Raw genomic sequence first — 21,443 nt, 5'->3', positions numbered from 1 at the left:
TTCGTATGTAATATTTATATGTACGTGTTCGGTATATGTAATTAATAATTAATAACAGGTATTGACGTTCTATTATACGAGTATAGAATTTTGTGCAACTATTTGATTATTTAAATAAGTAGGAAATTGCAGGGGAGGTCCTCTATCTTATTTCAGAATGTAGGTAAATGCACATTGAACGTTTCTCCAAAATTGATACATAGATGGGTTCAACAAAATAACACTGGTTTAGACGACGTTTAGAAGAATCACTTTATTTATTTACAAATCCTATAAATCAACAAGGAATTGTAAAACGATAGGAAAAACTTGATCTGATACATTCGACAGAGTCGGAATTGTGCAAATCTATACGATTTCTTTCCGACGAGTTATACGTTGCATTTAGAATAAATGCGCGGGAAGCGAATTTCTAGAGTTTGGAAAGTGGACGTTTTCATCGATCCTCTGTCATGTCACGCAAAATCCAGGTCCATTTGGTGGTTGAGCAGGAATCCCGCGTCTGTTCATGCGGCAAGCGTGTTCTTCTAGTCGCTGGGCAGCTTTGTTCTCGTCCTGTCTGTTGTTGCTCCAAAGACGTTCCGCGACTGCGCTGGCTCGCGGCCATATTCTAGGATGCACGTTGTTCCTGAAAAAGAAAGGAAAATCGCATAACGACTCTAAAAATCTATCACATTTGTACTCAATGTCAAGGATTTCTTTCAATCTACTGTCTTAGAATTTTAGACGCATTCAGTTCCGACAACTACTAGTGTTTTATCAATAATTGAGACATCGTTAGAAGCGGTGAAGCCTCCCCTTTAAAATGGTTTTTGGTTTTTGTCGACGCGACTTTCCGTTTTCGAGATATCGTAATTTATGTAAAGGGGTAATTTTTAAAATTTCGCACTCCGTCTTACGAAAGCCCATTAACGCGTATTAAAAATACTAAAACTTTAGATGCTTGCAATTCCGAAACTACTAGTATCTTATTAATAATTGATCCACTGTCAGAGGTGGCAAAGCCTCCCCTTTAAAATGGCTTTTGGTTTTTGTCGATTCGACTTTCCGTTTTCGAGATATCGTAATTTATGTAAAGGGGTAATTTTTAAAATTTCGCACTCCGTCTTACGAAAGCCCATTAACGCGTATTAAAAATACTAAAACTTTAGATGCTTGCAATTCCGAAACTACTAGTATCTTATTAATAATTGATCCACTGTCAGAGGTGGCAAAGCCTCCCCTTTAAAATGGCTTTTGGTTTTTGTCGATTCGACTTTCCGTTTTGGAGATATCGTAATTTATGTAAAAGGTAATTTTTCTAATTTGACTATCTCTGTCTCCGTTTGACGCGTCGGATCTCTTTGTCGCACGTTGACCCACTGACCGAGTGACCGAGTGACGTCACGTTTACTATTTACTACGGTCACGTGCGGTCAACGGCCTTGACAAGGCCGTAGTAAACAAACGCTTCGGACCCTTATATCTTCGAAACTAGCCACCGCATCGACTTGAAATTAAAATCTCTATATCTCCGGAACTAATAAAGCTATCGACTTGATCAAACGCTCATTTTAAAGGGTGTTTCATCCTCTATCCTATGACTAGCTACTATAATTTTTGCTGCCTTCCATATTTATTTTTACATTTACTTTGACTCTGCATACCCAAAGTAGTTTCAGCAATTCCTATTGATTATACGACTGAAAATGAATTTAAATTTTCATACAGGGTGTTCGCGTAGCTTCTAGTCAGTATTTTTTCGTAAATTAAAATCATTCTTTGCAAAATAAGCGACGTGTACCTGTCGACGTATTCTCCCCACATACAGGCCTCTCCGCCGAGCATCAAATGTTTTACATTCGATGCGCCATTAAATGAGAGCGGATCGCATTTATAAAACTTCTTCCAATCGCCACCACCAGCAATGTGATCCAGATACCAGCATGCTGACAGCAACACCGGATGTCCCGCTTTGGTCGCGTTTTCGAGTTCCTTTGACCAGAGTCCCGTCCACACGTGGACCACTGTGGTGTTTGGCAGAGTGACGCCGTTGTCGAACACCTGCCGGATTGAAGTCCAATGTTAGCATAACTGAAATTCTTATACGTTCGACGGACTTCTGTCTCGAATTTGATGTCGTAAAACTCGACGGTGTTTTGCGATGGCTGCAAAGAGTCACGAAATTTATTTCACCAAATTTTTGTCAAGGCAATTATTTAAAAAAGTAAAAAAATAAAATGGTCTGCTTGAGACTTTTGGAGACTCCATTCTAGTTGTGCACTTTTAATAAGCCTGGTTTAAGAAACCCAACGCTTAGTTTCTATGTTAGTAGACAGTTTTCTCAAGCAATTCGCTTCAAGGATAGTTACAATACACAGGAGACATTTACCTCTTGCCACACAATGGAATTTGCTTGCAGCGAATCGGTGATCTGAAGAAGCTTGGATATGTATTCTCCCTCAAGGCGCGCGTAATTCCTGGATATATTGTGCGCATTCATGTACGCGTTGACTTCAGGATTGCTCTTCCAACAATCAAAGGGCACCTCGTCGCCGCCCAGATGGACATATTGATCTGGAAATACCTGCACGATCTCGGAGAATAGATTTCGCAGGAAGTCGTAGAGATTGGCGTTCGTCGGATTCATAGGGCCCAATTTGCCGTTTAGATTGCCCTTCGTATCTGATACGGGATGAGATATCAAATGTAGGATATTATCTTCAAATTGGCGATACTTTAACGCGCAATAAGACAGAATTTTATTCCTTTTTATAGTCTCATAACTTCATACGTTTTAAACTAGTACTTTTCAAAGTGGAACATTTTTAACGTGTCTTTTCATTACAGTACGATGTCCTTAGCTTTTAACGAGGCACTCATATAAATCTTTGGAAGCCATCGTTTTATGCTAATACCGTGAAAATTTTACAGCAATGTTATCAATTTTTAAATGTTTTCTTTTTACTTAAGAAAGTTTGATTTATAGGCAACAGACGTTTAAATAATTAACAAATATTTATGGAACTGTAGTGTTACAAGTTAGATTGGGATATGATTACCGTAACAAGGAGTCAATAGCTCGGGATAAGCCAAACCCCATGACCTGGTATGTCCAGGGGTATCGAATTCCGGCATTACTCGAATGCCCCTCAACCTGGCATAGTCAACGATCGTCTGGATATCGTTTGGGGTATATATCATCGAGGGATGATACGCTCCCTTGGCGGATAATGTCGGATAGCTGGAGCTCTGATACGGAAAGCTGTTGTCGTCGACGATGTGCCAGTGTAGAACGTTCATTTTGTTGTATGACATTGCGTTCAGAGTAAGCAATATGTCGGGGATGGGCAAGTAATGACGCGAAGTGTCCAAGAGAAGACCACGATGGGGTAGTTTCGGTCGGTCTACGATAGTCTGACATTTTATCTTCAGCTGTGGATGATGACAAGGTCATGTATAGCAAAAGATATTTGTTGAAAGTGACAGGATTTTCTACTATGGAACTAGAAAAATGAATTCTCAAGTTGAGATGTCGAGAAAACTGAATTTGGATAGGATTTGTGTATTTTAACGAGGTTACAAAAATAAGTACCGAAACAAATTTTAAGTTTCGTGGTTTACAATGGCCTAAAATCAAAATTTTTGTCTTGCAGAGAATTGTACGGTTTTCATTTGACAGTAAACGTGTTAAATTACAAAATTTTCATGTTAAAAGTGAATTTATTGGATAGTCTGAGGTCCGATTAACATAATTTTAAGAGGATAAAGTTTTAAATCGTCTTGAATCAACGCGATAAAATATTTTGTATGTACTTACATTGGGCCTGTCACCAGCAGGGAACAATAGTTGAGAAAAGGTTTCGAGACCTCGGAGAATTCCCCATACCGATTCAGCCACAAGATTAGCCACGGTAGACGTCTCGTTGATGCTGAGAGTATCTGTGTAAACCAACTTGTTTGAGGTTTATTATTTGTGGTCTTCTATACGTTGAAAGTTATAGTTTCGAAGAATATTTAAACTCTTATTAGTTCGCGAATAAATTCAATTTGACTGGACGTTAGATAATACAGAACTTGGGTAAAGAACCTCTGGAAGCAGCTACGGAATTTTCGAAATCTATCTTAAACTATGGAAACCATTTAAATTTAACATTCTCCAGGCTAACCAGAACACTAACCAGAATTGCTACAGAGAAAATATAATAATAAAACGAATATTTTAATAGGTAGAAAATATCATACGACGGAGATATTGAAAATGATTACGCGATTCCCGAGTTTTGTGCAGTAAGGTGCGATAAGATTAAAAATGATTGAAAATGATCGATGAAACGTCGTAATGTGTGCAAAAGCTTTAAACTGATTCGACAATTGGTTATCTTGGAAGAATGTGCATGCGTATAATCGTCAGCCTCTATTGCTCTTATTAATCACTCGGTTCGACCTCGAAGTTAAGCGTAATAAGAAAAGATGAAACGAGATCCAAGCTTCATTTCTGGCCTCTGTCTCAATCGACCCTGACTGTTTTAATCGGCGCGATTACTTCCATATCTTTGAATTGTGTTATTCATATTTTATACCATATCATCAATTTATGCGTACATTCAATTTATGAAGTATCTCATCTGACGTTCGTAAATGATACCTCGACGTAATCGTGTCGTACTACTTTACGCGAACGAATGTAACTTTTTCCAACGATCAGAACGAAAGAAAAGATAAACAACTGTCAATTCGTTATTTCTGCGAAAGGTATAAAAGGTATCAAAATCTCGAGTATTGTGATAGTAATAATTCAGTTGCACCTCTGTTTATTGCACGAGAACTTACATGATTCCTTCATGTGCAAATGGGGCCAGTGGTTGCCATCTTTTTCGCAAGGTTCTCCTAAATAAATGTCCAGAGCAGCGAGGGTACCTTTGGCGGTGCCATTGTCCCTTCCTGGTGTGGATCTATCGTGCCCATGCGAAAAGATTGCTGCTTTTCGCGCCTCCGTCAAAATGATTGCTTTGTACCTCTCGATCGCGTCGACCACTATATCGCAAGTCTCGCCAACGACCTGCATAATGGATTACATAATACAATATTAAATGTGCAACAGGTGGAGATGCATTTGCGTACTGTCGGAATTCGACCAATGGACGTCAAGATCAATTTAAATTTCACAGATCGAACAAGCAATTGGTTAAATTAAATTTATTTTTAATGGTATCAGTTACCAAGTGATTCATAATATAAAACTATCTCGTCCAAACTTATAATTCTATTAATTTAACAAAAATTTTGTATTTCAAAATTTCTAGTAGATAGCTAGAAAAGTTCTTTGACTTCCCTGAATTAGTTTTTATCAATTCAATGTAGTTCCCGAAATCTGCGCATTCATGAATTAGAATGAGCCACTTCATACGCGTAACATGTTCCTCCCATTCTGTGTGTGGTTTCCTTAGTTCGTGTTATCGCAAAACTAAACGCAAGGAAAAGTGAATGTACACGCGATAACAATACGAATCACAAACTCGATAAAAAAAGAAAAATAATCACAGACCTAAACGCCGACTCTCATACTCGTAACTTTTCATAATCAGACTTCCAAACACGGTGCAATTGCTACCAGCTCATCACCTCGAGACAAATTTTAGATTCATTCACAAATTAACTTTCGTAACTCAGAATTCATTAATGGGGTTTTCGAACCGATTTTCAAATTTAAAATTTGTATTCGTCAGTCAAGAATCAAGTTTGTCCAAACTTGTTCACATCGTACCACTTACACAAGATATTCGAACGATAGACAATAGATGAAAACCAATTTTTAATTTTATTTTCGAGTTTAATGTTGTTTCTCTTCCTTTACTCACGTTGAACTGGAAAACTGAGGCTCGCAGCAAGTAGAAAGAGTTGCCAACGCGTCTCAGATTGGGCATAGGCCAAGGTTCGCCTTCCGTGGCCTGGGTCCAGGCACCGTGGTCCGAGTTCAAGGCGTCGGTTTGGTAGACGATTGTGGCCAGCAGCAACGGGAATAATCCCAGTCGCAGCGTCGGCCACATGTCCTTTTCGGAAGCGTTTCAGGTATTCGTGGGAAAAACGATGCGACGCCACCGAGTGGTCATCGTCTACTGAACGCGACGGACGATGCGTATGGCAAGGAGAGTGGTAACGACCTTAGTCAGCGCCACTTAACTTTCATCACTTGGCCCGAGCGGACCTGCTCACGGTCAAGTGGAAACAACCAGTCCACGGTCTAGCCGTATCCTTAAGTATATTTTTTATTCGCGTGGACCGAGACGAGACTGGACTGCAAGTGGTTAGAAAAGGCCAGGCATCATGGGACATTGACACGACGCACAGTGGAGCCATTACACACTGAACGCGGTAGAATGTCATTCCTAAACATTGTTCCTGCAACAAAATATTTACCAACGTGTCGAGCACACGAACCGTGAGTTGGCATGATTTTTCTTATAATTTTACAAGTTTCGTGACGAGTAGGAGTGTTCTGAAGTGACCCATCTCGAGATCGTCGAATTGTGTTGTTTTTTTAAAGCTAAACAGTGAGTGACATGGATCTTAGAATCTCGAAAAATATGACTTTGAGAAACATTTTGTATTTATCACCCAGTATATTTATCAATTAATGTCAGCGACGTAATTGTTTGTTCCTCCAAATAAATATGCAACGTTGTGTGTGGTTTAGTTGTAACGAGTGGTAATTAGAGCGTGTGTGGCGATTATTTGTCCCGTATTTCCTGTGTGTTTCGTCATGCGTAAACTTTTTAATCTCCAACGTTTGACGGGCATCCCAATTTATGCGTGGACACATAATCATGTTTGGTTATACAGGAAAACAGTTAACCAAGTTTGCGTCATCATCCCCCATATAATCTTAAAGATGTCTAACCAAGTTTACCAAGTCGCAAATTTAAGTTTATGAACTTGAATTTAAACTTTTCCATCGTGGATCCAACTTTTAAGTATGTAAATTCTTGGAGAAAGAGCGATAAGTTTGGCCTCGTTTTGTTCACGTACATTAATTTTTATTCACACTCGAAAAGGAGTATAATTTAGATAGTCGAAACTTTGCAAATGAGGATGCAATGTTTATATTATAATAAATGAATATCATTGCCACAAACCCTTACGTTTATTAATCCACTTCAGCCTTTCCACCAAGGATTATCTCCACTCGTTACATTTTTTTATCTTAATTTGTTTCGCTTCTCACTTATTACTCCGACTGCAAGTTCGCCTCCATTTCATTGTTTAATCACAATGACTAATCACTAGTCTATTGTTTCTGGTGACTACATTTCTTTTGTATAGATTTTTCAATTTGTTTTTAATTTTATTTTGGGGGGCAGATGAACTTGATGAAACGGCTGGACTTTGTGCACCGCTATCTTATACACTCCGTTATGTCACCATTTCTTTGCAATATCACTCCTAGATACACAAACTCTTCCACTATCTCTATTTCCGTCTCTTTCCATCTCCATTCTATCTTTACCATTTTTTCCTCTTTACTAAATATTAATATTTGTTATTTGTTCGCGTTCGGCGTTAGACCTTCCTTGCCCAGATATTTTTCTACCTTCCTTATCATTTACTTCCTATCTTTCTTTTTGTTCGTTATCAGTATGATATTGTTGCTATAGATCAATGATAAAAACCACGGTAATATCGAATTGTGGACAATTATTTTGTTCGGTATATAATCATACGATGATCTTGCAAAAACATTTATTTAGCCGCGAGCGCAATGGACTCGATTAAGCGCTTATTTAGGCGTTTACTGGAACTTAAGAGTCTAGATAGGCACGTTTCATTAATTACATAGTGTTTTGAACGAAGTAACGCCGAAAGCACGCAAACATTTGCATCGAATTAGGAATAGAGCAGTTTGAACCAGACACGTTGCCTATCTTGTCTAAATTAATTGGAGAACGAAACCCAGCCAAGTGCGATCTGTTCACGATATCGTCGCCAATGTCGAAGCGCCGAAGCAGCGAAGTGCAAAGGTCGACGATCGTTCGAGTTATTGGAAGCGAATGTCGATGGATCGTTACGATTATTTCCCTGCAACACATATTCTCCTTCTAAAAAATTTTACTTCTTCATTGTGATTACTGCAAGAATATAAATACAGATTATACAGCTATAGAAAAATAAATAAAAGATATAATTTTTATTTATGTATTTGTAAAGAGAATAATAAAGAAGGGAAACATTTTATAAAAAGGGTGCATAAGCGTTGAAACATAACAATGAAAATAAGTAAAAGAAGTCGTTTAAATGACTCGAAATAGTCACTTTCTTAATATGAAATATTTATCATTGGCTAAGTATTAAATAACAGTCTATTGGCAATTAGAGCATAAACAGTGTTCGTGGGGATATCAAATAAATCTGTGTCAAAAATGACAGAGAAGTATAATATTATGTAACCAATATAATTAATTTTAATCGTACGCTATGTTAATATATCAAGTTTGATGCAACCGATGACACTGATGGTAAATTACTTGCACGTAGAAACGACACTAGTTAATAAAATACACTCACGTATGATTGTTTCTGGAACAATAAATCGCTGCGTACTGCAACACCCATTGTCGTGCGTGTCACTTGGATGCACAGAGACGCATTTGCATTGAATGCAAAATTTCCTATTACCCGTGTATGCATCATTCACGTGCAGATTGCGCCCACTTCCGTGGAACCCATTATAGTCACGAACCCGAGTGAATTCGATTTACTATTTTTAATTCCTGTTCGTTGCACGATCATCATTTATCGGTGCAGTTTCTTCATATTTCTTCAAACGATGTCTAATGGATTTTGATGATACGGAATAACGTTATTTTAAACGCAAACAGAAGCTCAAGCATAGTTCGTTTACGTGAGAGAGACATTAACATATATAAATAGGATAAAATATATAGAAAAGCAAAAATTGAAATGACTTGTGTTATTGCGTTTGTGAATAACGTAACGTTGGAGGAAACGGTTTTGAAAAATAGATATTCTCGATGTAAACAGTGTCGGGAATCTCGAGGTAATCCCGAAAATTCAGGCAGACATAATTATCTCGAACTCGCCTACGTAATGGTACAAAATGAACGAGTTGCGAAGTTGGATTAATTATCTCAAACAGATTAGTTTAGTCAACCTTTTCTCGCTCATTATAGTTTGTTCGTGCCCGTTCAATAACAAGTTGTTTCCTTGTAACACCGTACTCGCCTTGCACATGCGTAGTAACTTAATAAAATAGGTCTTCTAATTTTATATTCATCAATTATATCAAAATTTATTGTTTGCAGAATCGAACATAAAATATTCTTATATCTTGGTGGAATATTTTATACACAATTAACAACAGGATGTTGCTTTATCTTAAAAGAAAAAAGTGAGAAAATAGTAATTACGATGAAACTTGCGTATATTAATTATTCAAGGCGTATTTTATATAAAAGATTTCAGACATTCTTTTGCAAGGAAATTAAAATTTAACCACATTTTCTCAGAATTGTTTTTAAAATGTATTTCCATCGATAAGAGAGGAAGGAACAAATACCAAAGTTTATATACAATCTCTGAGAATTGTATCGATAATCGTTAAATATTTCTACATTTAGAATGACGTGTACAAACCTACAAGCATTTCTAATATTTACTATTTCTGTAATTTCATTTTGCTTGCATCGGTCGCCGAGGGGCTCAAATATTTATTTTCCTCGAATGAATCGCGACGAATGAATTTTTCACGTCCTTCGAACAGCGGTATAAAACGGAGCAGAACAATGTCTCGTAAGGGATTTCCCCGTTACATTTTAAGTCTTTCCTCTCTGCATTCGGTGGATCCTTTGGAACCCCTAAGTCGTTGGGTCAACTAAAATTTATTAAATGACAGTCCAGTCTCGAAACGACGGAGGTCAACCCTCGGAGATTAGTCTCGAGCGTGGTGGAATGAAAAACGGTGGAAATGCTTTCGTAACGCCTGTGTTATCAAAGAAGCCACGCTGCCCCGATCGTAAAATACGGACTTGCGCATTTCCTTCGCGTTCTACGAACGACGACAACGATTTCCAACTTTTCGTCCACGATGAGCATTCGTTGGTCAAACGCGTTCCTCCGTCAAACAGGGCCAAGTCGATGGATGAGAAAAAGAGAGGAAAAACTATCGATCGCGGTTTGTCTTATAAGCAGAAATTTCTGCTGGACCGTCGGATCGAGAACGACTGCGTTTATTCGTTAGAATCGTAGGCACTGAAAGTGAAATATCCCCGTCGATTGCCCGGGGCACCTGGAAACGTGTGTCGAACGAAAACTGTAATATACGCCTCGAAATAAGTGGAGAATCTCGTTTCCGGTGATCGAACGAAGTATCAGATTCCGGAGAACGAACCTCAAGTACCCTATATTTTATACCGTCGAATTTCTACTGTATATTTCGATCGCGTAACGCGAAAAATTCTCGAAGCATCGAGTAATGATCGATTGAGACCTTTTAATAATTGCTTCGATGTACTCACAATTTTAGTGTTTTCACGTTACAATGTTTCAAGTACCTTAAAAGCCAAAGTCAAAGGGATTGTATTATTTCGAACAGTATACATTTTAGTTGCAGTTTTAAATACCTAGTAACAATAATTTTATAATTTTTTCTGGAAGAAGAGGCTGAAAATATACTGATTATCGAACAATGGGAAGGTTACCATTTCAGAGACCGAATATGGAGCATGTTTTTATTTTTCAATCAAACAATCGAGAAACGAGTGATGTTTTTCGTTTGAAAAGTCGCGGGTCGTAGGGGACCAGAAGTTGGTACGGTACTGCTCGGTGAATCGTAGCTTCATTGATTGCGATGTCGTACGCCGGGTCGACGGCAGAGTTGGGCATAATCCAGATAAAAATGCTATCTAAACGTAGAACCGAATGAAAGATAATTAGTTTCACCGTACACTCGAAAGGTTCGAATAACTAGGTCGTTTTTATTCCACAAAAGAATTTATTTCTCCTGTACTCGCTCGAGATTCTTGTCTGGATAAAAATTTTACTCGTTTCATTAACTCCGCGATACAATTGAAACTGTCGACAGAAATGACTTCAATGCGGACAAAGCCTAACGACTGGTAAATAATAATGAATAGCTTATTTAAATGCGGCGAATCATCGTTTGTTAAGAAGATTTCAAAGATGTTTCGTTAATGGAAACAGGTGTTTTTTCAGAAAGTGTCTACTCGCCAGTTTATCGTTGTATTTCAATAAAACTTAATCAGCAACCTTTGCCCTTACAATGTTTTCAACATCTGTTTGTATAAATACACTAATCACCGAAATTTAACTAACGAAAAACTTTATGCTGCGAGACGAGGTACAGCTGTCACCAACCTAGCCTTTATTCTTCTATCTATCCTAACCGTGTTTCCGTTACAGGTGGAATCAAAGCAACATCGATCATCCTTCGCGTTACAACTGCAAACCGAAGCTGTTCAGCCGAGAAGATAAACGGAATGTCAAGTTTCATCGATCTTGCTTTATCAGGTGAATTTGACAATCGAGTACCTGTTATACTAAACGAAAGAGATTGAGGGAATCGAGTTTCATCAGCTTCTTCGTTTAGACCGAACCGTCGAGCAATTACTTTATCACAGAAAATGAGACAAAAATGAGAAAGTGGCCCTGGGGTAGTTACTGACGCTTCAGCGTGTCTGATCGAAGAGAAAGATGATCGCATCTCTGAAACGGGTTCCTCGTTTCTTACCGCATCCTGTTGCGAGGATACGCAAGGGTAGTCTTCAGAAAAGGGACCTCGAGGCGTGATCCATTGCAGACAGATGCATTGTTGCATCCCTTTGAGACTGGAACACCTTTTCCTCGAAGTGGACCAACTGACCGTTGAAACCAACTGCACATACGATTGCTTGCTACGTGAGAAAATAAAACGGTGACTGGAATGACAAACGAGATAGCGAACAAAGGAAAGCTGCTTCATAAATAAGAGCTACAGAGTATGTTGACTTAGAAGCAAATTCTAGTCACGAAACCGGGACTTCAATTTTCGTTTGGATTTAATTTTGAGTTTGTGTCTTACTTATTATTTAAATGTACATATATATAAAATCATTCTATTTCCTGTTATTTCTTATGTTTTAGAAACGTGTATGCCTGAAAAGGGACTTCGTCAATGGTAAGATATATATTCTTCACTGATATTGTTCTCACGACCGAACAAGAATAAAACACAATTTTGCAATTTTAGAACAGCTTGGAATACAAAAAAATTACCGTTCCTATTCATCAACCTATGATTATAATTTTAACAATTTATAGATTAAAAAACTGTCGAGAATAGCTGCAGAAAAAACTGGGCGTCAAAATGGTCAAAATATTGCAAATTTGGTTCACGTGCCTACCGAGAATTCATTGATTCGATGGTGCAAAATTCTCGTAAAAAAGACGGTAGGCCACGCAGTCAAATAATAGTACATCCCCGACACGGTCGCAGGAAATTGACCCCGGGGCGAAAGTTCGTTCCGCCTTGTTTTTATTCCACGTCGCGAGGAATAATTTCTAAACATTAGGGTAGTTTTCGATGTAACCGTCCCACCCCCTCCCCGGTCCGACAGACCTAACCTTCCGAATCACGGGAAGAAAGCATCTTCCGTCGAAAAATCTCCCGTTGATGCTGCACGTCGGGTCCGTGCATGGATCCGTGCGCGCATCTGCGCGCGAGGGGTGGCGTCCGTCCGTCGGAGTGGGGCGTCCGTCGTAGGGGAAACGTGGCCGGTTGGTGGGGGCGACGGGGCAAAATCGAGCGAACGACGCGCCGGTGTCATCGTGATAGTAGTAGTCGGACGTAACGACGCCGATGACGTCGACGGAGGGCGCTGCCGGCGCGGTCGACTTAATCGCTGGTAGTAGTAGTAGCCGGGTGGTGGTGGTTGGAGTTCGTAGTGGCGTGCGTAGACGCGACGTGCTCGTGTACCGAGGGGTAGGGAGCTTTGACAGCGTCCCTGGGTGGTGGTGGCAAAGAGCAGGAGAAAGAGAGAAAAGAGAGAGCGAGCAGCCGGCAGCGACGAAGCAAAAGGGTGTTTCGCTCGGCTCATATTAGACTAGTCTGTCAGTGCGCGCGGTTCCGTGGTGGCGCGGGTCTCCGGTTAGTGTGGTGGCTGGTCGAAACGCGTTATTCCGGTGCTGGCACGCGCGCGCGACCACGCTTCTGTGGACAAAAAGAAAGAGAAACGAGGGGCGAGTCTGACGGTAGCAAGAGAGAGGGAGAGACAGGGAGAGAAAGAGAGAAAGAGAGAGGGAGGGTGCGTAGGTGTGTGCGCGCCGGCGATGCTGGTCTGGCGGCGGTAGCGGTAGATAGAGAGTGGTGCACGGAAGTGGCGGTGGCGAGACTCGGTGGATGGTGGGTAGTGGCGGTTCGGGCGGTAGGTTGGATCGGTCGTTTAAGCGTCTTCGTCGTCGTCGTCGTCATCGTCATCGTTGTCGTGGTGGCGGCGAGAATACGGTGCCGGGACGCGTGGAGGAGTAACCAACGGAGACGAGACGACGACGGGACCGGAGAGAAGAGACGCGAGGATGAGATCGATAAGGAGGGAGTTGAGGTGCGGGTTTCGCGAAACGGGGACGCCGCGGCGCGCGTAGAGACGTGGCTGGTAAACATACGCGCGTAAAATACTCACGCAGGGCGGCCAGGCAGGTAGGCAGGCACGCACTCACGCACGCGCCCCGTCGCTCGCGTCGCGGCGGACAGAGAGTCGTGGAAGTCGGTTTTGTCGTGGCTGGACACCGGGGACGAAACGATCGCCGGGACTCACCCTCGTCCTGAAGATCCGGAGACGGAGGGCGAGGGAGAGAGGAGAGAGACCGGGAGACGCAGAGAAAGAGGGAAGACGGATACGTATCGGACTGGAGCGGACAGATTCGTCGAGGAAACGGGATCATCCTCCTCCCTTTCTCTCTCCCCCTCGATCTCTATTCATCTCCGCTTTATGAGTTTTGCCGGCGAAAGAAGGTCAAAGATCGATCGTCGAGTACGAGGGTCGTGACCTCACGCACACGCACACACACACATACACACACACACACACACACACGCGCGCGTACGCGGGGACACGGAAGCAAGAACGAGCCACGCGCGCGACACATCCGCGAAGGTGGATCCTCGCGGAGGAACAGGATAAAAGTGACGAAGGACTTTTGCTGGCTGCTCGTGGCAGAAGGTGGATCCGCGAACGATGAGACCGATCGATCGCTCGGCGAACCGGATGTCTCGTCAATCGACGCGTTAGGCGTTGTCGTCAATGCCCGCGGCTCGTGGACGAACGTTTCCGCGTAGAGTAGAAACCTGGCACGCCGGCACGGCGCCACGTTGCGTCCGAAATCGAGACGCGATCGGTACGCTAGAGCGGGAGACCGACCGTTCGAACCGAAGCGACTGGACATCCGCCAGGAAACGGGGTAATTCGCCGAGGGAAGCTCGAGGATCTCCACGCGTGTTCGATCGTTCCAAGAACGGGCCGGAAGTCACGATGAACGGACACGAGGAGTAACGGGATAAAGATATACCATAGAGCATATACGTCCCAGTAGCTATAGGTAAATCGAGAGGACTGTCACAAAACTAGCACCAGAAGAGTAGTAAACCACGAAATCCGACGAAGACTGAGAACGATCGGAGGGAAACGGTCGGTTATCCGCGGAGCAGCACCGCGTGAGCAAACGAGCCGACGAAGTCGTCCACAAGAAGGCGGAAGAGCGACGAAAACGGTGGGTCGGTGTGGTGAACCGAAGCAGGAAGGATGTCGAGGGACCCGTACTCGAGCGGAAGCGGAGTGGTCGGGCCAGGAGGCGGCACTCGTTCGCCGCGAAGCTGTCGTCGCGTGGGCGAACTACCCACGGTCGACCGTAGCCCGTCGAGGAGCTACGCGAGCGGTCGCGGGAGTCCGTTGGGTCGCAAGAGAGCCACTCGTAGCGGCAACAACTCGCCGGAGCACCTCGGATACGGCAGCTACCATCACCATCAGCTGGGCAGCCCGTACTACTCCCGTGACGAGGACCTCGGCAGTCCCGTGATGCTCGAGGAGAGGGGCAGGAGTATGTCAACCGGGGGCGGTGGGGGCGGACATCACAGATCCAGAAGCGCCTCGAGACCCGCCATGTCCAGCTCGGCGGGCATGTCGGCGAGGTATACCAGCCTCGATCGCGCGTCAGCGGGGATTCTCGATCACGATCGCGAGTTCGTACCGATACGGGATCCGCGCGAACGTAGTCGCGACCGCGGTCTCTACCTCGAAGATGAGCTCTACGGATCGAGATCGGCCAGGCAGAGCCCTAACCCGCACATGCTGCGGGATGGCGGTGGCTACATCGGAGAGCTTCAACACCAGAACAACGATCTCCAACGAGAGCTCGGGAACCTCAAGAAGGAGCTCGAGCTGACGAACCAAAAGCTCGGCAGCTCGATGCACAGTATCAAGACCTTCTGGAGTCCCGAGCTTAAGAAGGAGAGAGCGTTGAGGAAGGAGGAGAGCACCAAGTACAGCCTGATCAACGAACAGCTGAAACTGCTCAACTCCGAGAACCAGGTCAGTCGACTGCGGATTTCCTTTCTTCGTTTATTCTTCTCGATTCGCGATCGCGTACGACTTTGTTCGCGTACAACGGGGCTGTGCGGACACTTTTCCACTACCTCGTAATACGCGCGTTCTCCTGCCCCATTTCGATGACGATCGCGCGTGGAATTTAGGTCGATGCGATTAGGTCGAGTTGGTGATTGATCCTACGGTGTCGCTTCGCCGAACAGGACACGAATCCTGTGTTCCATCGATAACCGTGAAGCGGCGTAGCTTTTCCTACGCGAATCGATCGGATGCTACCGTGGCGGGCACGAAGGAAAATTCGAGGGAATTTTCGTGCTGTCGGGACAGCCATCGATCTAGAAATCTGGACGAAGTATCGACGGTTTTCCGACGTACTTTTCCAATGCTTCGTAATAGATGCGTTTATTGATTGGCCAAAAATGCAGCGCAATGGGGGAGCCACCGATAGACCGATTCCGCGAACGTTTTCTGCGTCGCGTGAGCGCGAGATCGTCCAGTTAGATCGTAGAATGTAATATTGCGACGATTGAACGCGGTCAACGGCGGTACATTCAATTACGTTCTCGCGTCAGAAAGTTGACCGTGACGTTTGCCAATTGAAGAGCCCCTGACCATTCACGATTCGTCGTTGCAACAAGTTCTAACAAAAATTCGGAAATCTTCTGCGTTTCCTTCGACGGAGTGGTGTACGCATTGCTTTCGAGGACGTCGACTGGATCAATATGTTAGCCGTTCGCGAAGCCCGTTGCGTATTTATGTAATGTCGGGGCAAAGAAGCGCCTCCTTCTTAGAATCGTTGTTTAGCCAGACGATCGGAGACGTTTGGTTTCGATGGTGCGCAATTTGTCAGCCGCTCGTAAGGAGATTCTCGTCTGCGGTGCCATTGGGTTTCATTCGTGCATCACGTGTTCGTTCGTGACGAGTCTTAAGTAGCTTCTGTCGAGTCAAGTTCTGGAGCAATGTGTGTCTCTTTTTAACGAGCTTTCGAGTATCGCGCGGTTTCTTTTTAATGAGTCCTTTGCCGAGTTGCTCGAGCTCGGTTTTTTTCCTACGTATCGCTGATTCTCGAGCTCCTGAACTTTCAAACACCGAATTAACGCTCAAGTCGACTGAAACAAGTCGAATTACAATGTTTAGGTATCCCTCGAAATATACAAGGCGGGGGCTGGAGCTTTTATTTTGATTATTTTGGATTTGACATATGTCAGCTGCGGACACGTCAGCAGAGGGGGAATCTGTGTCAACGAAAGACCTCGTTTTTCTTCTCTTTTTAAATTCAATTCATTTAATTATTTCTCTGTTATATAACAGTTACATATTGTATTGTTATTTATGAGAAATAACAATGAAGATTAGTAACAGGCTTAGTATGAGCAAAATTAAAGACATCAGCAAAATGTCTTCCGTTTTCGAGCGTGTCTATAGTTATGGCCAAATCTATTATGCATAATTATTTTTAGGATTTGCAATTGATATGCAGGATCGAAACGTTTTTGGTTTCATTAAACGGTTTTCTGTTTTAATATCGAAAAGTCCATCAGTGAACAGTTCGTTTGTCTATTTTTAACTTGTTTGGAGTTTTGGAATACTCCAAACGATCGTTTTATTTTTGTCCGATCATTCTCAGATACATTCATACGTTCCTTTACTTGGCATTATCGATGAACAGAAGGTGCTTCATCCATGTTTAATTCTGGAATGTTTACTGTCTGCTACTGATTATCGTCATGGTGCCAATATTTACATAGAATTTATCGCGCAAATTGTGTTTAGTCAAACGATTTCCGTTATGCGCAATTGTTTAATTAAATTAAATAGATGTACCGTAAGCGTCGGTGCCCACACCCAGAAAAAACATGTGACAATGTCGGTGAACAAACATTGGAAGATGGTTTCGTGGAATAAGAATAACATTTAAAACAGCAAATGATCTGATTTAAAAAAAATGTGAAGTAACTACAAATAATACAAAGAATATTTACTTTGGAATTAATTTAATTGGCTGTGTGGCGTAGCAGTAAACGCTTTAACTGATTTATGAGCTGACACTGAGGGAAAAATGTTTCGTCCATTAATTTTGCAGACGCGTCAGATAAGAATTTTATCCGTCTCTGCTGTAAGAGTATGACGGCACGCGCGCATTATCCGTCAATGCTCCGTTGCCACGGTTTGTCAGCGTTTGCCCGCGTTTGCCCGTGCATGCATATTTTTGGCCGCGATGGCGGTGAGGCGGACAGTGCATGAGTCATTGCCACCAAGAGTAGAAGAATCTCCGAGAGTCAGATTCTCTGGCCGTCTGCCCACGTTTGTTCCTTTTTATCTGCCGTCTGCTCGTTCCGCGAGCAAGTTGAGTGAGTTGCACTTATGTGGCAACGACACGTGCCGCGTGATCACGGGCACCGTCGCACCATGCTCGAAAAGTGATTAAAAATAACAAACGCGACGTGCAACCTTGGAACTAACGATTGATAATCGTTACGCGGCCTAAAAAGCTCGCCAAGATTAGGTACTCGTGGATTTTCTTTAACTTTATCTTTGACATAAATTTGTCATGGCATATTCTTCTAAAAGTACAAGGAAAATTGAGATATAAGGCAACACAGAGGTCAACATAAATATATCCATGTACATGTACAGAATCCTGTAGTCTGGTATTTGCATTTTAAGAGTCGATGTTTCTAAAAATATCGAGAAATGCAATGAAGTTTGAAGGGGTGAACTTTTGATCGATAGCAATACTTCTCCTTTATTAGATTCGGTAACAGTGTGGTGATTAAAATAGCGACATAGGGAAAACAGAAACAATGTTCTTTCTCGCGTTAGTCGGGATCCTGGATCGATAAACAGTTCATCCCCACTGTTGGGGAACTTGCAGCTCCATCCCCTTCTCTCCATTAACATCGGAAACTTCGGAATGGAACGCGCAAAAAACGCATTAAACGGGTGAAAACCAGTTGGGTATGCCGACACGGGGGTGGAATTAATTTTCCTTCTCTGTTGGGTCACGTACGCCAACAGCCTCGAAATTGGCGTACTCTGGAAGTGGGTCGTAAAAAAATGCCGTGCAGCTTTTGCAATGTTATCGTTCTGACGATATCTCGCACCGTTTTTTTTTTTTTTTTTTACCATCTCTTTTTCTCTCCCGTGTCACCCCCGAAAAAAGCAGGGTGGCGTAAAGCGCGGAAATTAAACTCGCTGGTTCGTTGCGTTTACCCGCTAACGAGAATTTTCCTTCCATTTTACCCTATTTTCTTGGTGGCCTTTCGCCGGTTCCTCGACAAAGGACAATAATAAACGAGTTTTTGAACGCTCAGCGTTAGTCCAATTTTAATAAAAATTTAATTTAATTTTCGACGCATCTTTTTTCGATCCTTGTATTATTTTCTGTTCATATCATAATAATGTATCAACTTTTAAAGTTTTTTTAAACTGGGCTGACGTGGTGTGTTTAAAGAAAAAACGTGTTTTAATAAAACATTAAAGTAGCGATTTTTCTCACGAAACCTAAAATATTAACAATATTTTGCGTAGGCGATAAATCGTCAACAGCACATTAATTTCAATTTCGCGGCGAAACGGTTCCAGGGATTAAAATTTGTTTTAATTTGTTCGAAAATCTGCACCATCGTCGTGAATTTATACATCTGGCGCGTCTCTTTTTTCGCGATTGAAATCGCGCAGTGCGTGCAGTGAATTAATAATAAATTATTGCCGGAATTTAATCTTGTCACGAACGCAGAATTAAACGTGGAATTCTCACGATGAAAGTTCACTTGTTACGCGACAAAAGTTTCCCATAATTTTTGTTGTGCGTGACTCCGTTAGAAACTAGACGAAGTAAATTGATTTCAACGCCGGATGAGTGGGATAAAGTACGTGGTACTCTTGGTCAGAGGATTCTGTTCATAACTTAATATCGTTAAAGTGGGCTCTCTATTAGTTGGTGCTCGTGCATACCGCCGCTTCAATTTATTCCGACTGCAGCTGCCACTCACAGCATCGTGTCCAGATGAAGGGAACTGGGACTTAGACGTCATTCCTCTTACGTTAAAAATCCCAGTTTGAACGTTTACAAAATTTTTTAAATACTAGCTTCAGTTATAAGGTTTTTATTCCTTTTGTATTGTTGCATCTGTTCGGAATTTATCAAACAATTAACAGAAGTATGAAACTTAATTGTCTGCTTATGAAATTAAAAAATAAGAAAGGATATTGCTTTTATAGAAGTATTAAATATTTTTTAATTTCTTTAGAATATACTTACTTGACGTTGTTTTGTAGTGCAACATTGGTAATTTATTTCGAAACGAAAAGACGATATCACGTTTATAGATTCCATGTAACGATTCACCTGTCGATGATGTATTCCGATCTAATTGATCAGAGCGGATGAGACTGAGCTGGTGAACTATAAATATTGTCGAACGTTTAATAATTTATTAACGTGCAATGAAAAGCTTATTATATTTCGAACAGATGCTTCAAAATAAAAGATGACCTCAATTCAAACAAACATTGAATTCGATTGACAGTTGTGAAACTATAATCGTCGACTTAGAAAATATGTTATACCATTTTTTATTCAGCTTTTATTAAATTCATTTGAACTGGTAAATTTCAAATCTGGCCAACTGTCCAAGGGACCGCTCCGTATGTTGACAATTTTCAATAACGAATTTAAGCGCCGTAACTAGACACAATTATCGGAGTAAAAAAATCGCGAGAGAAATGTGTTCGAGCGTGGCAATTACACGCAAAGCTCGCCTGGTCGCACTCTGACGTTTCTCGCATAAATCGAGAAGTTCGACTCCGCGAGTACACGTTGAATCACGAAAGGGGGGAAAAAAACATCAACGGGTTTTGCTCCCCTAATGTACGACCAGTTCTCCTCGGTTTTTGCTTGCGAGGCAATGCGGCGAAAAACGTTCTCACCACGGTGAAACCAACGAGCGAATCCGAAGGAAGGAACTCGAGAAAGAAAGCCAGGACCGAAGACGGATCTTCGCGCCGCGACGAAGAATGAAAAGAAAACCCGTATTATTCCGACGAAGGCTTGAGCGTTTTAAAATTATGTCGATTTTCACGGTGTTACACGGTGTACGGGACGGGTCGCGTGGAATATTAAAGCTCGTTCGTTTATTTTCTAGGAAACAGAGCCTGGTAATATCCTCCAGCAGTCCGCTTTCCGATGTATCGATTTTTCTCGATGCTTTTCTTTGCCCGTTTCCTCCGGCGTCGCGTCGGTTCGCTGAATTTATATGGCCGCAGTTTGCGTCTCCAGAATCGGAAATTGGCTGCTTTAAAAATGATCGAGAAACAGTGGGTGCTTCGAAAAAATATTAACGCTTCGAATGCCAGGGGAAACTTTGAAATCGCTCTGTCGAATGAACGAGTTTAAGCGAACTGAAAATAGGGTGGGTAACAAAAGTAAATGAACGGTAAATTTTAATATTTCTGAAATGAAAGTTTTATTTTAGATAAAAATAATGCATACTTGCCTGGAGTCTTCGTCTTCGCATTTTCGTCTTATTTTGGCCTCTAGAATCTCCCATTAAAATGATTGTAAAGCCTTTTTTATATAATCATAATATACAAGTTTTTTATATAATCAATTCTTACAATTAGTATAAAAGTAATTAAGTGACCAAGAAGAAATTATTAAGTTAAATTGCCTGGCTCAGAGGTTTAAAAAAATTAATTTTTATTCTTTATTACTTTCGCAAAGTTTCAAATTTAATGCACGTCACGTTAAAAGGATTATGTTGAAATTTGGTAAATTAACTGCGCTGTAGAACTTCGAACCGAACGTCCTATACATTGTAATATTGCACGACGAACTCTAGGAAGTCTGCC

General features: G+C 41.9%; 2 protein-coding genes across 9 annotated transcripts in view; one reads left to right on the top strand and one right to left on the bottom strand.

Annotated features, from left to right (window-relative positions):
• Positions 1 to 289: 289 nt before the first annotated feature.
• On the bottom strand, positions 290 to 6,216 carry LOC122397084 (beta-hexosaminidase subunit beta-like). The gene is made up of 7 exons (XM_043395952.1): positions 5,841 to 6,216; positions 4,813 to 5,041; positions 3,800 to 3,921; positions 3,042 to 3,414; positions 2,372 to 2,664; positions 1,784 to 2,043; positions 290 to 628 (listed from the first exon to the last, which is right to left on the bottom strand). Exons 1-7 carry the CDS (start codon positions 6,027 to 6,029, stop codon positions 451 to 453), a joined length of 1,644 nt encoding a protein of 547 aa, XP_043251887.1. The 5' UTR covers positions 6,030 to 6,216; the 3' UTR covers positions 290 to 450.
• A 6,658-nt stretch (positions 6,217 to 12,874) lies between these two features.
• LOC122396887 (trichohyalin) overlaps positions 12,875 to 21,443 on the top strand; it is a 99,455-nt gene continuing 90,886 nt past the window's right edge. For all 8 annotated transcript variants that reach the window (XM_043395627.1, XM_043395622.1, XM_043395624.1 and 5 more), the window contains exon 1: positions 12,875 to 15,575. In XM_043395627.1, coding sequence (XP_043251562.1) covers positions 14,790 to 15,575 — 786 coding nt within the window. In that variant the 5' untranslated portion in view covers positions 12,875 to 14,789. The remainder of the gene's footprint in view (positions 15,576 to 21,443) is intronic.

Source organism: Colletes gigas, unplaced genomic scaffold (assembly GCF_013123115.1).
Source record: "Colletes gigas isolate AHSC1104 unplaced genomic scaffold, ASM1312311v1 Colletes_gigas_Sc00008, whole genome shotgun sequence".
Lineage (NCBI taxonomy): Eukaryota > Metazoa > Arthropoda > Insecta > Hymenoptera > Colletidae > Colletes > Colletes gigas.
Note: the sequence above shows the minus strand (reverse complement) of the source record. Positions and strands in the feature narration are given on the sequence as shown.